Below are 19,217 nucleotides of genomic sequence, written 5' to 3'. Positions count from 1 at the left end.
TGTCCATGAAACTCTCAGTGTTGACCTGATGAAGAGTACCTTCAAGCTCATCGCAGGCGATCACCATTTGTCTTTTACAAACTAAAGTTGTCTTTTAATGTACAAGAAAATAATAATTGAGTAAGTAGTATATGTCTTTTGTTATATTGAATTTAAATATTAGAAAGTGGCAGGACCCTGTAGTAGTAGGTGCTCTAGTCATTGTTATTTGTTTGATTCCATTTAAAAGTTAAAGTGTTTATCGATTTTTTGTTGTAAAACACGGATGGTAGATTTCCATAACCGATCCATACACGGTTTATGTACGTCCAAGCCGATAAGGCTTATGGACCACCTCCTTTGTACTAAGTCGGTTTAGTGTTTCCTAAAGTGATAAGGGTTTGTCTTTCACTATATATATGTATGATTATCGAACCTAATAAATAAGAATAAGAAGAGAAAATCTCCTTCGAATTTCTCTAGTTTACAACATGTTATCAGCACGATAGCCCTAAAAGTCCAACTGAGAAAAAGTTCCTAAAACCCTAAAGTCGCCGCACATCTTCTCCTGTTCGTCCAAGCTCTCAAACGGATCAAGTTCGTGATTGTTCAAGCTTGGAGATCGGTTGTAGTTCGTATTCAAAACCAGTCCGAGGTTCGTTGCCTGATCGTGATAAAAAGCTCAAGGTATAACCGAGGTCTTTAGCTCCCGGTTCAATTCCAGTCAACCCCAAATCGGTGGAAGGTAAACAATAATCAAACCCCCCTTAGAACCTATGAATCGAACCTGATCTCTTAAATCTAATGGAACCCTAAAATCTACAAGTAAACAATCAACAAACAAAAAATCCTAAGCTTTGAAATCCTAAAACCCTAAAACCCTAAAACTTTAAAATCTGATTGTTAAGGTTTAGTATTGCTTAGATTGATTGCAAATTAAACCAATTATGCTATGATTAAAATCTGGTTATTGTTGATTGCTTGCTTGAAATTGCTTGTTGCATGAGAACCTTAGAACTAGAAACCTAAATTCGAAATTCATAGAGAGATTATTAATCTGATTGTTCTAGGTTGTTAGAATCCATTTTTGGTGATTGTTTTGTCTAAAAAAAAAAATCAAAACCCTAAAATCCAAATTAAAATCAGAATTGTTCTAAGTTTTGCATGAAAAGTCAAAACATAAATTAGGATAACTTCCAAATTAATTCTAGTCATTATCCTAAACTTCTAGAAAATATTTCCTAAATCTTTGTCCTAATCCTAATTTAAGAAAAAAGGAAATTCAATCTAAGAAAATGAAACTTAATAAAAGGAAATTCTTGCATGCTAGATCTTATGTTTATCTAGGACTGTTCTCATGCATAATATAGGCCACGAAATTATGTAATAAAATAAGACATTATCTACTAAAATAAATCCATGGTTCGGTCTTAAATACCGCATGGCCTAGACTAAAACAATTGGCATGGTTCGGTCTTAAATACCGCATGGCCTACGACTAAAATAATTGCATGGTTCGGTCTCAAATACCGCAAGACAATAATCGGGTGCATGTTTTGTATTTTATACTAAGATTAACCTGAAATCAAAGGATCTATGTGAGTGAATTGAAGATGATAATAATTGCACTGAGAAAAATAGATATAAGGCGATCTTGCATATTCGCCATCGACTTGTTGAGATTCTCAAAAACCAGTACCTCACTATTGAAGATCCTCTTGACCTTTGGACAGCGTTGAAAAAACAGATACGAACACCAAAAGACGGTGCTCCTACCAAAGCTCAATTTGATTGGAAAAACTTAAGGATCCAGGATTTCAAAACCGTGGATGAGTATAACTCAGAGCTATTTAAGATAGTCTCAATCCTAAAGTTATGTGGTACCGAGGTGACTGAGGAGGACTTGCTAGAGAAGACATTCTCTACCTTTCACTCCAATAACCTACTGCTTCAACAACAGTATCGTGAAAAGGGGTTTAAGACGTTTGCAGACCTCACTCTTGTTTGTTGCTTGCTGAGCATAACAATGAGCTATTGATGATGAATAGTTCTTTGAGACCTCCGGGTACAGCTCCATCACCGGAAGCTCACAAGGTTGACATGGCAAAGAAAAAATCCCAACGAGCCTAAAGAGCCAAAAGAGACTAAAGAGTCTAACTATGTCCATAGGGACAAGTATGGCTGTGGCCATGGGAGAAGTGGACATGGTGGTCCTGGTCGTGGGACATATCAAGGACACAATTTTGGTGGTCAAGGCCATGGAAACCGATTCGGGTTCGGCCGTGGTCGGGGTAGAGGCCGCAGACAATTTAAACCGCAACATAAGACCAAGTCCACTTGCCGCGGGGTATGGAAAATCATTGGGTAAAGACATGTAGAACTCCTAAGCACCTTGTTGATCTCTATTAAGAGAGTTTGAAAAAGAATCCAGAAACTAACCTGGTTCATCTCGATGGTGAAGAAGATTTCAACCATGAGAATGATGACCAATTGGATTATAAGACTTCAGATTGTCTAGGAGAGGATAATTAAATTTAAAATTGTCTTGGTTTAATTTCTATGTTTTATGCTTTGAATTTTATTGAATTATGATTTTGGTTTAAATTCAATTATATTATTACCTTTAAAATATGCATTTGTTATGCTTTTATGGCCAAAACATAATTCTTGTTCATATTGAGAAATGGTTGAGGACAAGAATATGATTGTGGTGGATAGTGGATCAAGCCACACAATTTTGAATGATAAGAGATATTTTGCATAATCTCATTTTGAAAAATGCCAATATTAGCACAATAGCGGGTATAGCAAGTTTTATTGAAGGCTACGGCCAGACACATATCTTAAACTAAGTGATGCCTTATATTCACCCAGCTCAAAAGGAGCTTATTGAGTTTAAAAGACATTCGTTTGAATGGTTTACATGTTGAAACTAAGGGGGAAGGAAACCAAGAGTTCCTATACATTATTGAAATCACCCAAGGATCTAAGAAAATCCTAAGAGACTATACCCGCATCATTTACTGGTTTTTACCATGATAAGGTTAATATGATAGAGTCTAAATTGGCAATGAACAAGATGTTCAATGAACAATTCACTTTATGGCATGACCGGATTGGCCATCTGGGTTCTAACATGATGTGTAAGCTAATTATAAATTCAAATGGGCACACTCTAAAAGAGAGAAGAGTTATTCCTAAAAAAATCTCACGTGTGTAGCATGTACACAAGGGAAACTCATTATAAGGCCATCACCAGGAAAAGTAATTAAAGAGATTTTCCACTTAAGACTATACGTCTAGACAATGCTGGTGCATTTACATCCCAAGCGTTTAATGATTATTGTATGTCCATGGGGGAAGTGTGGAACATCCCGTGGTACATGTCCATACACAAAATGGATTAGTTGAATCCTTCATTAAACGGATCCAATTGATTGCTTGACCATTACTCCTAAGGTCGAAGCTTCCTGTGTCGGCTTGGGGACACGCAGTAATACATGCAACAGAGTTTATACGCATCAGATCATCTAGTGAGAATAAATATTCGTCATCCCAATTATTAACGGGTCATGAGCCAGATATATCCCATCTAAAACTATTCGGGTGTGCCATATATGTACCGATTGCACCATCACAAAGAATAAAGATGGGACCTCAAAGGAGGATGGGAATATATGTTGGATATGATTCTTCCACCATTATTAAGTATCTTGAGCCAACTACGGGTGATTTATTTAAGGCCAGATACGCGGATTGTCAGTTTGCTGAATCCGAATTTCCTATGTTGGGTGGAGAGAATAACAAGCTGGTCAAAGAAATAACATGGAATCAAACATCCTTAAATTGGCAAGATCCTCGGACTCTAGCATGTGATGCAGAGGTCCTAAAGATAATACATTTGCAAAAGCTAGCTTATCAATTGCCAGATTTCTTTACTGACCCTAAGAAAGTAATAAAATCGTATATACCAGCTTGTAATGCACCAGTACGTATTGATGTTCAGAAGGAACACAATAAGCAAGTTGCTACAGAATCTAAAGCCCGTTTGAAACGTGGTAGACCATTAGGTTCCAAAGATAAGAACCCTCATAAATCTAAGAAAGGTGCAAATAACTCTGGGGTTAAGGAAATAATAGACATGGCCGCGGCAAATCCTAAGGCACCGAATGAGGTTTGGGACGCTGAACCTCAAGGTCCTGAAGGTATTGATAATAATGAGATCTCAATCAATTATATCATGTCTGGAATACAATGGAACCGTAAGAATGTCGACATTAATGAAATATTTGCATACAAGGTAGCACTTGAAAAAATTGAGGATCATGAACCCACGTCTATATTAGAGTGCACTCAAAGTAAAGATTGGTTAAAATGGAAAGAAGCCATTGACGTGGAGTTAAACTGTTTAAAGAAGAGGAATATGTTTGGTCCGATTTTCAGGACACCATTCGATATAAAGCCAGTTGGACACAAGTGGGTCTTTGTAAGAAAGAGAAATGAGAATAATGAAATCGTGAGATACAAGGCACGGCTTGTAGCACAAGGATTCTTTGAAAGACCAGGAATCGATTATGAGGAGACATACTCCTTTGTGATGGATGCAACGACTTTTAGATATTTGCTAAGTCTGGCTATAAGAGAAAAACTGGATTTGCGGTTAATGGATGTTGTAACCGCATACTTATATGGTCCACTGGATAATGAGATATATATGAGATTACCAGAGGGTATTGAGCTCAAAGATAAGAGCGGTTCTCGAGAACAATACTGCATAAGACTAAACAAATCCCTTTATGGACTGAAACAAAGTGGGTGAATGTGGTACAATAGACTAAGTGAGTACCTAGTCAAGGAAGACTATAAGAATGATCCCATCAGTCCATGTATTTTTATAAAGAAGTTTGCAAACAAAGGGTGTGTAATCATAGTAGTGTATGTGGATGATTTAAACATCCTTGGAACCTCTGGTGAAATCTCCCAAACAGTAGAATATCTAAATAAAGAATTTGAAATGAAAGACCTAGGTAAAACTAAGTTTTGTTTAGGGTTACAGCTTGAATACATTGATAATGGAATCCTTGTGCATCAAAAGGCATAGACAAAAAGGTAATCAAGAGATTTAATATGGACCAAGCTCACCCATTGACTCGCCCAATGGTTGTAAGGAGCCTTGATGTGGATAAAGATCCATTCGGTCCAAAGAAGGACAATGAAGAAGTTCTCGGTCCTGAAGTGTCATACCTCAGTGCTATAGGAGCATTAATGTTCTTGGCTAGCCACACTAGACCAGACATAAGTTTTGTCGTGAACCTCCTAGCAAGATTTAGTTCTTGTCCGACCCAAAGGCATTGGAACGGTATTAAACATATACTGCGTTACCTACAAGGAACGACAGATTTGGGTTTGTTTTACACTAACTATAACAAAGAAGGTTTAGTTGGTTTTGCTGATGCAGATTACTTATCGGATCCACACAACTCAAGGTCTCAAACCGGCTATGTATTTACACACGGTGGTACAGCGATCTCGTGGCGCTCTATGAAGCAAAGTATTGTGGCTACTTCGTCTAATCATGCGGAGATCCTAGCAATTCATGAGCCAGCCGTGAGTGTGTTTGGTTGAGGTCAATGACTCAACATATCAGGACAGATTGTGGCATGATCGACGATAAGGAAGCAACGGTTATATACGAAGACAATACGGCTTGCATCGCACAGCTCAAGGAAGGCTACATCAAGGGAGATCGGACGAAGCATATTTTACCCAAGTTCTTCTTCACACATGAACTACAAAAGGCCGGAGAAGTTCAAGTGGTACAAGTTCAATCCTGCGACAACTCAGCCGATCTCTTCACAAAGTCATTACCGACATCAACATTCAAGAAGCTCACGCACCAGATTGGGATGCAGAGACTTAAGGACTTCTAGGGATGCTTGGAACAGGGGGAGTAATGTGTGCTGTACTCTTTTTCCTTCACCATGGTTTTGTCCCAATGGATTTTCCTGGTAAGGTTTTAATGAGGCAGCACCCCCAAGCGCATTACAGAGATCCTTCTAAGCATTTGCACGATTATGTCATCCAAAGGGGAGTGTTGTAAAACACGGATGGTGGATTTCCATAACCGGCCCATACACAGCCCATGTACGTCCAAGCCCATAAGGCCCATGGGCCACCTCCTGTGTACTAAGTCGGTTTAGTGTTTCCTAAAGTGATAAGGGTTTGTCCTTCACTATATATATGTATGATTATCGAACCTAATGAATAAGAATAAGAAGAGAAAACCTCCTTCGAATTTCTCTAGTTTAGAACATTTTTCAAGATATTTTTAAAACATGTGTTACTCAATCCAAATAAGCACTATTTGATGAAACTAATTAACATAAATTTATCGATTTGATATCATCAATTTCTCTCGTCTGATTGTAGTTATTAATATTTTTCATTTGATATACTTTTATAGGGCAAGAGATCACTATCATATCATTATCATATTATGTTTTACATAACTATTTGTTTTACATAACTAGTTGTTATTCAATAAAAGTAACTCCAACATTGGCTTTGTTTATTCTCATTTGGTTGGTTGTGAAGTTAATTTCAGAAATACAATAATTAAGACTAGTTTAAATGGCAGAACAGAGAAAACAATGCTTTAGAAGGTGTTTGGTCTGTTGTAGATATATGACTTGGCGAACCACAGGTAGGAGGCGAAACCAATGAAGCTAAAACAAGCTAGTAGCCAGTAGAAGTAATCTAAATAAGCTTTGTTCAGGTCGTTATCGAACCAGCTCGTTTGACCAGACTGGCTCGTGATTTTATCAATAACTGATACCATGATGCTGCTTAGAATGTTTCCTGCCCCGTATATGCTTAGGTTTAGAGCCATACCAACGCTCCTAAGCTCACAAGGGACTTGGTCGTAGAAGAACTCTTGCAAACCCACCATTGTGAACACATCCGCGACTCCATAGATAACGTATTGTGGAACCAACCACAACACGCTCATCAATATTAGTTCATCGTCCCGAGCAGTTTGGAGCCTTTTGGTCTCGACCAAGGCGGCTATTACTATAGCAAGAGTGGAGAGGAATATCCCTGTGCCAATCCTTTGCAGCATTGTGATTCCTGATGGGTTTTGAGTGATGGACCTCGCGAACGGGACGAGTAAACGGTCGTAGATTGGGATGAAAACGCCTATTGCGATGTTTATGAAACTTTGAAGTGTAGCTGCAGGGACTAAGAAGTCCTGGTGAAATTGACCTGTTCATTGTGGCTCCTTGCTTTGTAAAGAATGTAGGGGCTTGTGCATATACAATGGCGTAGACTACACAACTTGTCCATATTGGAATAAGCCTAAGAACCGCCTTTGCTTCTTCGATTTCAGCCATTTCACATGAAACAGCTGCCTTGTCTAGGAATCTGCATAGTATCCAAGAGAAGTAAACTATAAACTTTTTCTTTGTGATAATTTTTCACATATTATTATGTTACCTAAACTGTTTGGAACTTTGGTGAGCTTGGACAAGGAGAGTCTCGTTCGCGTCAGCCATACCATCGAAATCAGGTTGTCTTCTGTTCTTTAAAGCCTCCATGAAAACACGACTGATTCTAGAGAAAGGGTTTTTCTTTCCTCCTCTCTCAGTACTAAAACGGTAAGAGGTAGTTCCAAGGAGGAAGAGAGACAGAGCAAGCAACATGGAAACACTTGTGATACCAAAACCTATTGACCAGCTTAGGTTCTCTTGGATGTAGGTAGAGACCAAACGAGTCGTCAATATGCTAATACAGTTTCCAAAGAACATCCAGTTGAAGAAGGAACTCTTGGCTTTTCTCTCTCTTAGATCGTTACCATCGAACTGATCAGCCCCAAATACCTTAATACACGGTTTGTAACCGCCTAGTCCTATTGCTACAAGATACAGAGAGCAGAAGAAGAATGTCACTTGGAACTGATTCGAATCTTCGGTGTTTGAAGGAGTCATGGCTGAAATAGACAGCAACCCAAGTCCCTGTTTGTTTATGTTTCAAATATAATTATTCATCAAAATCTCTAGTAATAGAATGTTTTGAGAGGTGAGTATTTTTATATACCAAGATATATAGAGAAGATGCGATGACGATGGTGCGGAAACGACCGAGAAACGAGTCAGCGATAAAGCCTCCGAGTAGCGGCATAAACGAAACCGTTCTGTTGGGTTTTGTCAACCTCTACAGCCCCTCAAGCTTAAACCTTTGCCAACAAGAACAACAAAAGAGCACAGCAAAACAGAGCAAACAATATCCTTGAGAAGAAGAAATCAAAACAGAGCAAGAGAAAGAGAAGAAAGAGCACACAGAGAAATGTTAACCCGGTTCGTGGTGTTAACTAACCACTACATCCGGTCGGAATCAACAGATTCCCAAACTCCACTATAATCAGAGACAAGTTTACAGAGATAACTCAAGTGACATCTATGGATCTTAACAACCAAAGACTCACTAACAACACTCTGTAACACTTAAGAAAACTCTCCCCAAGATTACACTCTCACAAGTTTTCTCTCTACCAGATTATAGCTCTCTCTCTTTACATTGTGCCTCTCTCCCTTCTTACGGCCGCTTGGCTTGGCGACACACTTTTCCTTGTGTCTTCTTGTCTCTTTATATGAGAGACAAACCCCAGAAACCCTAGTGCTTCTACAACACACTCCTCTACAAGGAGACAAATTGTCCTTCTTGGCCAGCTAACCAAATGCTCCTCTTTGTGGTCCCAAAAGTAACTCAACCCATCTTTACTTTGACTATAGTTAAAACCGTAGTTACCTTTGATGCTTGAGAAACAAGTTCTCATCTTTACAATCTCCACCTGAGAACATGTTGATCAACTAGCCTGCACTTAGCTTCAAGAGAGAGAGAGTACCTTCTTCTTAGCAGTTTAAGACACCATAAACCTGCTGGATCCTTCATGTATTTAACTTATGTTCAATACGTCCGTTGTGACGGTTCACACCGCTATACGAACCTGAGCCATCAACACATCTGCAGATCATCAGAGTTGTGAAAACCAACTTCTTACACACTTGTATTGAGCTCAACTCTTTTATGATCCCTTCTCTGATGCATTCAACACTTGAATACTTGATGTCACTGCTCAGAATAATCCATTAACAAGTCAAGAACAACTCCAGCTTGTTAATCTCAACAGAAAACTCCATAAGCTTCACCACTTATGAAACGTTCAATCACACATTCTCCATATGACTTCTGTTGACGCCATAAACATGTTAGTGACTGAAACACCAACTATCCTTCTGTAAAACTTGATCCCCTTGCTATAGCCTTTAGGATTTACTCATGCGCATTGAGATCAAAATCCTTTGAATTCACTTGAATCAAATGCAGAAACCTGAATCTTATTTGCTTCATTATCTGAAAACCTTTTAATTCAACCTTGCAGACAATCTCATCAGCTTGTTAAGAATCCTTAAACCTGAGATTACCTTTACAACAACCTGTTTCAACAAACCAGAACTTGAACATAACCTTGTCCAATCCTTCTGTTCAAAAACAGACCCATCACCAGTAGATTTCAAACACTACAGGTAACCTTTAAATCTGTTTCATATCACCAAACCTTGTGATAACCCTGAGACAATCCTTATAGCAACTTTATCATCAATTCTAGAATCATGATGCCCTTCCTGTTGTAGTACAGACCTGCAAACCCAACGGATCTCCACCAAACAACTTGAACCTTGCACCATTCGATATCTAGACTTAAACCAAAGTCTATCTCTCCTTTATGTTACTTGGAGATACTCCATTTGAATGGTCTGCAAATGTCATTTCCTGAGAATATATTTATATATACTCCCCTTGGTGCAGACACAACAACCTTAAACTCCTTAGTTGTTGTCTTCCAAATGCAACTTTTAAGGTCCTTGCATTTGCATCCTTTTTAGGATTCCTTTTCATGAACACCGGCCTTGAGATGAGTGATATATCAATCTTGATATACAACACTTCCACAGTTTTGAATGAACAGCCTTGAGACAACTTCTGCAAAACTTGCACTTGTCTCTTTCAGTTTCTTCTACAGAGAACTCACTGAACAACTGTAATGGCTTCATCTCCGTTTACTCAGTGTCTTCTGAAACTTTCAGAAACCTGCAACTATATTTCTGAATACCCTTAACAATCAACCAGCTTCAACCAAATCTGTAAGAATCCTTATCCTCTCAGATTATACCCGTCGAACTTGTTGATAACCACCTGTTCTTGGCTTCCCTTCCTTCTTAATAAAAAAAAACTTAATGAACTTTAATCACCAGTGAGTTCTGCAGCATTTAGCTCCACCAGAACCATAACCTGTGGATTTTACCTGGTCAAAGCTCAACATCACTTCTCTGAGTTAGAACACCAACTGATCCATTTTACCCAAAAAAAAAACACCAAGAACTTTTCTCTCTTTAAGCAGCCTCATCATCTCTACTTGGAGCACTCTTCATGATCTAATAGTGCAACAACTTAGGCTGATACACCACCAAACCATACTTTGTTCCCAGAAATCAAAATCTTGCACTTCTCTTCTGCAAAATCAACATACTTATCTTGCACCGCTGTTCAAAGGAACAAGACACGCCGCCTAACACCCCTTGATGCCAAACACCCTCCCGGTGACTGACACCCTCTCGGCTAAGAAGACTTTCGACACAAGAAAATAGTACATCCCATTGCATACCATCAAATACTTCCTCTTTTTTTTTTTCTTTTCTTTTGAAGATCCGACTCTAAACAGAAGATACAGTCTGAGAAAACATTGCTCCACCCGAGATAAGAACTACTTGTTCTCTTAGATTCAATCCTGTAGAAATTTCCATGTGCTACTCAACACAAATCTGCACAAACATGAATCTTTGCTGCTGTCATCTTGTTCACAAAACATTCATTCTCATAACAAGAATCCCACGCTGTGCAGCTAGCTTATACCAAACAACATGCTTACAAAACTTGCTACATTTCCTCTGAAAATAGCAGTGTGGTAGCTTCACGTTCTCTGATAATCCACAACCTGTAGACTCTCTCATTCACCAGAACTGATAGCTACACACATAGATAAACATGCAACCGAAACCCCTTTCAAAACTCAGCCAGACCACTGAAGTTCCTCAAACCGTTTCTGTCTTGACCAAACAGAAAACATGACTTGCTCCATAACCATTCTGCAACTTCCTCTAACTGACCCAAGAATACCCTTACTGATACTCACACGGCCATAGAACGCCCATAAGATTCAAGGTTCTAAGGCGTCCCCTAGTTCCAAGAATATAATCCGGCCTGGAAACCCGATAGTTAGAACACCACCTTGAACTGACTTTACAAAACTGACAATGAATCTTAGCTTAACTCCTGTAAAACCAGAACATAACCCTTGTGTTCCAACAAACTTCCATTTCCAATACAAATGCAGAACTTGAGCAAACCTGAAACTTCAATACAAAACATCACATAAAACCTTGTGACTGCAGCAGAAACAGACTTTAAGTCTCACTGAACTTGAGTCTTGAAATTGATGTTCAATTTCGAAATCAACTCTAACCGGTTTCTTCAGCAATGATCAAGAAACACCCATCACAGATCATTTCTTTCTCGCATTCATTTCTTCTCCTTCCAAACAAGAGTAAACGAAGACACATAGTTGTGACTGTCGTCTTTACTCACTCAACCTCCAACTTCTTTACAGAAAATTAGAAACTTTGGATTTTACCGGAATGGCTATGAACTTTGCAATTCCAGTTTAACCTCCAAATTCAATTTTGCTTAGCTAATGATTTGATCCCCTTTCACTCGAGATTATTCTTCTTCAACCGTCACTTCCTCCGACGATGAGAATCTCGATGTGGTTTTAAACAACTGCTCCACCTTCGACTTCACCGTCGAACCAAACCGCTCCCAGCCATAAGACTTCGATTTGCAATTAGAGCTTCTGTCACTCCAGACGTAGTTTTATCACCTTCGACGTCAGACGCAATCTCCACGTTCAACTCAGGTGACTTCGAGGACCTCCGTCACAGCGTCGCACCGAAGAAGAAACATCAAAGGTAAATGCCTTCTTTCACTTTTGATTTTGGGCATTAAGAAAGTGTTAGGCCCACTAAACTTTCATTAATGAGAGATAAGGCCCATCTTGGTCCAACAAGAAAAGAGAGTTTTGTCGTGACTCTTCTCTTCTCTTTTCCTGACCGCCGTTCATCTCTCACTAGTTTTCCGGCCAACGATCCGATGTTATCCGGTGACTTTATGGCCACCACACCTCCACGATTCTCTCTCCCTTCGTGTTTCTTCCTTTACACTGAAACCCGAAGCTTCTTCTCGACTCGTTTCTTTAATGACGACGTCGTCTGCTCTTTGACATTGTCTGAAACTTGAGCGAAACCCACCAGAATCTCAGCGACTTCCTCGTCGTTTATCGCTAGACTCCATAGAGCTAACGACAAGCTTTGGTTGTGAAACCCAGATTTCAACAGAAATCTAGCATCTCCTTCTCTACTCGATTTCAACAAATCCATGTCTCTAAACGGCAAGAACTCCACCTTCCTTGAGATATAACCAGATCTGTCGTTCTTCTCTAAAGTTGCTCTCCAAGAAGCTTTTATCCTTCATAAAGCTGTGACCTTTTTCGACAAAGCATGAACTTTTCCTTAACAAACCTGAATCTTTCTCACGGAAACCTGAAGATTCAAAGCAAAGCTTGAGACCTTAAGCACGAACCTTGGCTCTGATACCAAGTTGTTGGGTTTTGTCAACCTCTACAGCCCCTCAAGCTTAAACCTTTGCCAACAAGAACAACAAAAGAGCACAGCAAAACAGAGCAAACAATATCCTTGAGAAGAAGAAATCAAAACAGAGCAAGAGAAAGAGAAGAAAGAGCACACAGAGAAATGTTAACCCGGTTCGTGGTGTTAACTAACCACTACATCCGGTCGGAATCAACAGATTCCCAAACTCCACTATAATCAGAGACAAGTTTACAGAGATAACTCAAGTGACATCTATGGATCTTAACAACCAAAGACTCACTAACAACACTCTGTAACACTTAAGAAAACTCTCCCCAAGATTACACTCTCACAAGTTTTCTCTCTACCAGATTATAGCTCTCTCTCTTTACATTGTGCCTCTCTCCCTTCTTACGGCCGCTTGGCTTGGCGACACACTTTTCCTTGTGTCTTCTTGTCTCTTTATATGAGAGACAAACCCCAGAAACCCTAGTGCTTCTACAACACACTCCTCTACAAGGAGACAAATTGTCCTTCTTGGCCAGCTAACCAAATGCTCCTCTTTGTGGTCCCAAAAGTAACTCAACCCATCTTTACTTTGACTATAGTTAAAACCGTAGTTACCTTTGATGCTTGAGAAACAAGTTCTCATCTTTACACGTTCCAATCCAAGCATTAACATTTGCTGCGGCTGTAGCTGTTGACTCACCTAATGGTCCGGTCAAGTACATTATTAGGTTTGACGATATCCCAAAGTAAGCGAATCGCTCCGCCATCTCCACACCTACAAAAATATTCTATACAAAAACAAAGAGAATTATCAAATATTATATGGTGACTGTGTGAGTGTGTGAGTAAAAGGAACTCAACTGTGCTTACTTACCGATGATGAGCCTCGCGGATCTCCATCCACCAGTGTTATTTCCTCGGTTATTAAGAGAACCCTCAGTGGTATCTCCGAGCTCATCTGCAGCTGAGGAGCCGGTGATAGCCATTGTATATGGGATTGATTGGTTCTGATAGTATTAAAATATATGTTAATCATTGTAGGAATTATGTTAGTTTGTTTTATTCCTTTCTTTTCAAAAGTTTAAAGATAAGAAAGCTCACACGCACGTTATATGTCTTTTGTTCATGGCCACAAAAATATATCTCCTTTTTAGAAATATCTTATGTTGCTACAGGTATTTACTCCAAAGACAGAGCCGGCTCTAGCATTTAAAATAGGGCTATAAACAGAGAAATAGTTACAAATGGCATTTATTTAGAAACTACACTCCGTCCACACGACGATAGGTGTACGACCTGGAAATGAATAGGAACGTAAAGAACCCAACGGCGCTAACAACGGCAAGTAAGTAATAGAAGTAATCGAGATGGGCTCTGTTCAGATTACTATTGAACCAGCTGTCTCCAGCGTCTCCTCCAGTGGTTAAGTCGATCAGATAGATAAGTAAGCTGCTCAATAAGCTTCCCACGCCTAACGCACTTAAGTAGAGAGCCATACCGATACTTCTCAGCTCAGTGGGAACTTGGCTATAAAAGAACTCTTGCATTCCCACTAAAGTGTGCAGGTCGGCTAATCCCAGCAATATATACTGAGGGAATAACCACCAGATCGACATTGGACCAGTTGTGTTCGGTTGGTCTACAAGTCCGTGTTCTTTTGCAGTCTTGAGCCGTTTTGACTCAACCAGAGCTGCAACCACCATAGTGAGAGTTGCTATTACCATTCCAGTTCCAATTCTTTTGAGTGTTGTGATGCCACAAGGATCTTTGGTTATTGACTTTCCCATTGGGACCAAAACACGGTCGTAGATGGGGACAAAGACTATAATTGATAAGCTGATCAGGGCCTGAAGAGAAGCAGGTGGGATCATTACACCAGGAAAAATTGTTCTTTCCATTGTGACACCTTGCTTTGTGAAGAAAGTCATGTACTGTGCGTATGGTATGGCGTAAGAAAGAGTTGTAAGCCATACTGGAATTAGCTTGACAAGAGCTGTGGCATCTTCGACATCTCTAGACTTGCATGACATTTCTCCATCATTGGGAACAAGCAATGCTTTGTTGAGAAAACTGTCACAAGAAAGTGTATTTAAATTCATAATCATGCAAGTATGCAACAAGGCTGTCCGAACCATAACATCTATGATTGCTATATCTCAAACATACCTCAGCTCCTCTGGAGAATCTTGAGATGGATTTGCCTCAAGCTCAGCTTTGCATAATTCTGAGGAACTCAATCTTTGGTTCTTGAATGCTAATAAAAAGACTCTACCTATCCTGGTAAAAGGGTTGGTTTCTTCTACTTGTCTTCTTTTACTGTACCTATAAATTCTTCTTCCTAACACGAAAAGAACAAGAGAGATCACCATGAACACACACGGGATACCAAATCCAAGCGCCCAGCTAACGTATTCCTGGATGTACACAACCACTAAAACCGCCAGGCTGATTCCTGCACATATACTAAGATACCACCAATTGAAGAAAGAGCTTCTATCCCTGTACTCTTGCGGGTTCTTCTCATCAAACTGGTCAGCACCAAAAGCCTGAACACAAGGTTTGTGCACACTTTGTCCAATAGCCACCAAATACAGAGAAAAGAAGAAGAGTGCATTGACAAAAGACGAAGGTGAAGAGGTCACTTCAGTAGTGTTGGGAATCATAAACGCAGATGAAGTCAGAAATGCCAGTCCCTGTCCATAAAATCCAAATTATGTTCAAGTTAGTTTCTGCTTCTAATATGATCGACATAATCGAAAAAGAAGAGACAGGACAAAGACGAACCAGTACGTAGATAAGAGAAGCAATGATAATTGTTCGGTACCGACCAAGAAAAGCGTCAGCGACAAAAGCTCCAAGAACAGGAAGAATAGTGGAAATACCCGACCAAGCGTTGACATTAGCGGCGGCGACAGCCGTAGATTGGGTTTGATCCAAGTGGTCCAGTCAAGTAACTTATTAGGTTTGATCCGATCCCATAGTGCGCAAACCTCTCCGCCACCTCCACACCTGCCAAAACAAAAATGCCCTCAAGAGAGAAATTCAAAAAAAGGAGGTCTAAAAAAAATAGTGAAACAGAGCAGCTCGTGATTATAATAATGGAGCTTACCGATTATGAACCATGCAGCTCTCCATCTACCTGTATTGGATCTTCTAGCGTCGAATCCACGGTGGTCAACGGCGTCGATCACGCGTTCTTCTCCAGAATTAGCCATTTGGAGAGAGACTAGAAATAAGAACTTTTTTGTAACGCCTAACAATTTACAAAATACATTTGAAATATATATATATTCCAATACTATAACACTTGGACTGCAGAATTTGAATTTTCTTGTCTCTTTCGTATGAGTCTTTATTTCTAATTTTTTTTTCTGTATACATAGTTTCTGTAAGAGACATGTGTTCCGACTGTCTTTTAAAATTTCTGGAATAAGCCTAATAAGAGCTGTGGCGTCTTCGACATCTCTAGACTTGCATGCTGGTTTCTCCATCATTGGGTACAAGCAAGGCTTTGTTGAGAAACCTGTCACAAGATAATGGATTATAACCTCATAACCATACAAGCAAGGCTTCTGAACCATAGCTTAACGTATATATCGAACAAAAAACTGGTCAGCACCAAAAGCCTGAAGACAAAGCTTGTGTCCACTCTGTACCAAGAGCGCATTGAGTAACGAGGTACTGATTTGAGTTGTTCACGTTTGAAAGCTAATTTCTTTGTCCTTTTCTTTTTTATTTTTAATTACTTAATTAGTAACTGTTGACTGTATAGTAACTTTTCACAAGTGAATTTTTAAAGATCTAGTGAGTAGTGACAGCCACACAGTATATAAAATGAATCGATATGATAATTGGAGAAAAAAATAGTAATTATATGTACATGAATAAAGAAGAATTCACAATCTTGAAGTTGAAACATCTCTTTTAGTTGCTCATAGAAACCATCTAGGATTTGATTATGAGAGGATGATCTTAGCCGGAGAACCAAAGTTGCATCAAAATTGTGGTGGTGATCANCGTTCTTTTTGGTATGGTACAAGCTGGTCTTTCTCGATATTTGAATCAAAGATATGGTAAATAATTTACTCTTGTTAAATATCACAATATCATATACTCCAAGAGTAAATGATTGAAATTGTATATAACAATATTCTTACATTTTGTCTTGAAATTGTAAACAGATCNGGATTAAGATAGTATTAGATGTGTGATTATATGGAAGTTCATGGGAAGCTAAAATGAATAACAATCTTTGGTAGACTAAAAGTCCATAGGTTTGTATACCTCTACAGTATTATTCACATGACGAAAACAAAAGAAAAGAGTACGCTTTCATCGACCAACTATCAAACATTGACGTATAGGCGGATAGGCCCATTACTATTTCTTGCCACATAAATAGAACTGTTTTGTCAATTTCGAAAGGCGTGGATACTTTCTCGACAGACACAGAGGCACTAAACCGTACGTGAACTATTCTTTTCGAGTACTAGCTATTAACTTCTGTCTTGTTTCATTTTTCTTTGATAGCGATCTCTCTTAAGGGGTATCGATGGGGCAACTCTTAGCTCCTCAACAACCTCAATTAACTACAACAGTGTCAAATGTATAGACATATATTAATAGCTATGTGTCTATAAATAAGCCATTTGTAGACTAATACCATAAAACCGGATATTTAATAAGAGATATGGCAATAGAAAGGCAAGTGACGGAAGGAGAGGAGCCGGTAAGTCCATTTGCACGGTTGTTTAGCCTGCCAGGTCTTGATGTCTTCAACATTCTAACCATTGGATTCAAAACCAAAACCAATCCATCAATACTTGTGGAAGGCTTAAAGAACACACTGATCAACCATCCACGCTTCTCTAGCATACTGGTCGGTAATTGACTTCACACAAATACACACGTTTTTATTTTTTATATGTTAAGTTTCATGACTTCTAACATCATATGAGACATGTAGGTGACTGGTCATGGTGAGCACAAAGAAAAAGCAAAATGGATTCCAACGAAAGTAATAGTAGAAGAGCATGTAATTGTTCCAGATATAGATCCTAACATTGAGAATCCTAATGAATTTCTAGAGGATTATACATCTAAGATGGCTCTTTCTCCTATGGATATGTCCAAACCTTTATGGGAGTTTCATTTATTGAAACTTAAAACATCACATGCCGAATCTGTGGTCGTGGCTAGGTTCCATCACTCTTTGGGCGATGGGATGTCTCTTATGTCTCTTTTACTCGCTTGCACTCGGAAAACATGTGACCCCGAGGCGTTGCCTACTTTTGTGGCTCCGAAGAAAAACAAAGCAAAGAACATTTGTTTTGCTTTGGTTGCTTGGTTATGGTTCATAGTAAGATTTATGTTCCACACTTGTGTCGAAGTTATCAAATCAATAGTTTTTATTTCTTGTGCGAGGGACACCTCAGCTCATATAATGGGTAAACCAGGAGCTACACTCAACAATAATAAGTTTATTCATCAAATCATTAGTTTGGATGATATCAAAATGGTGAAGAACGCCATGAATATGGTATGTTTGCTTAATTAGTTTTTTTCTATTGAAAGATGAGTTTTTAAAATGCTTTTCCCCTCTTTTTTTTTTAACATCTTTTTTTCCTATTTTCTATTAGACTATAAATGACGTTCTTTTTGGTATGGTACAAGCTGGTCTTTCTCGATATTTGAATCAAAGATATGGTAAATAATTTACTCTTGTTAAATATCACAATATCATATACTCCAAGAGTAAATGATTGAAATTGTATATAACAATATTCTTACATTTTGTCTTGAAATTGTAAACAGATCTTGAAGACAAACTACATCTTCATGGTGTTGTTTTTTTTAATCTAAGGCCAAACAGAAATATTGAGGTGCTTAATAACATATCCCAAACGATTTTTTGCTTCCTTTTTTTTGTTTTGTCTTGTTCAAAATAGTACGAATTCTAACAAATAATTAAGTCTATATCAGGAATTGGCAAATATGATGGCAAAAGGTTCGAAGTGTAGATGGGGGAACTCAATAGGTTATGTTCTGATCCCCTTGGACATGAAATCGAACGATGATGTATTTGAATATGTTCGACAATCCAAAATTGTTATGGATCGTAAGAAACATTCCCTCGAACCTCTATTTTCCCATGTGTTGCTCAAGTTAACATTGGAGGTTTTTGGATTTAAGGTAAGATTTTAAATCAAACATTATCTTAATATATGCAGTTCCAAATATATATAATTAATGTATCTTGTGTTCTTATCGACATAATTATATGTATCTGTGCATGGGGTGGAAAACAGGCACTCAAAACTCTTGTAAAGAGAATTTTTGGAAGCACAACAATGATATTCAGTAATGTGGTTGGTCCAGCCGAAGAAATTAGTTTTTTCGGCCATAAAATATCTTACGTTGCTTCAAGTACCTTTGGTTTTCCACAGGTACTCTCTTACACAAACACAT

At 38.7% G+C, this 19,217-nt stretch overlaps 3 protein-coding genes across 4 annotated transcripts in view; 1 reads left to right on the top strand and 2 right to left on the bottom strand.

The window, feature by feature from the left end:
• On the bottom strand, positions 6,521-13,804 carry LOC104701887 (protein NRT1/ PTR FAMILY 5.11-like). The gene is given in 5 exon segments (XM_010417644.2): positions 6,521-7,222; positions 7,224-7,401; positions 7,474-7,991; positions 8,074-13,524; positions 13,624-13,804. Coding segments are annotated over 4 exon segments (1,368 nt in total). The 5' UTR covers positions 8,158-13,524; positions 13,624-13,804; the 3' UTR covers positions 6,521-6,634.
• Positions 13,876-16,034, bottom strand: LOC104701886 (protein NRT1/ PTR FAMILY 5.13-like). Its single transcript, XM_010417641.2, is given in 5 exon segments — positions 13,876-14,819; positions 14,916-15,442; positions 15,534-15,680; positions 15,682-15,758; positions 15,859-16,034. Coding segments are annotated over 5 exon segments (1,665 nt in total). The 5' UTR covers positions 15,965-16,034; the 3' UTR covers positions 13,876-14,011.
• The window catches only part of LOC104701883 (O-acyltransferase WSD1-like), a 42,480-nt gene continuing 40,689 nt past the window's right edge, over positions 17,427-19,217 (top strand). Inside the window, exons 1-6 of one of the 2 annotated variants that reach the window (XM_010417636.1) lie at positions 17,427-17,628; positions 17,716-18,288; positions 18,389-18,455; positions 18,564-18,631; positions 18,732-18,941; positions 19,058-19,195. In XM_010417636.1, coding sequence (XP_010415938.1) covers positions 17,440-17,628; positions 17,716-18,288; positions 18,389-18,455; positions 18,564-18,631; positions 18,732-18,941; positions 19,058-19,195 — 1,245 coding nt within the window. In that variant the 5' untranslated portion in view covers positions 17,427-17,439. The remainder of the gene's footprint in view (positions 17,629-17,715; positions 18,289-18,388; positions 18,456-18,563; positions 18,632-18,731; positions 18,942-19,057; positions 19,196-19,217) is intronic. The other variant, XM_019227757.1, reaches the window with a different exon arrangement.

Source organism: Camelina sativa, chromosome 7 (genome assembly GCF_000633955.1).
Source record: "Camelina sativa cultivar DH55 chromosome 7, Cs, whole genome shotgun sequence".
NCBI classification, from domain to species: Eukaryota; Viridiplantae; Streptophyta; class Magnoliopsida; order Brassicales; family Brassicaceae; genus Camelina; species Camelina sativa.
The sequence above is the reverse complement of the archived record's forward strand: the minus strand, read 5'-3'. Positions and strand labels throughout refer to the sequence as shown.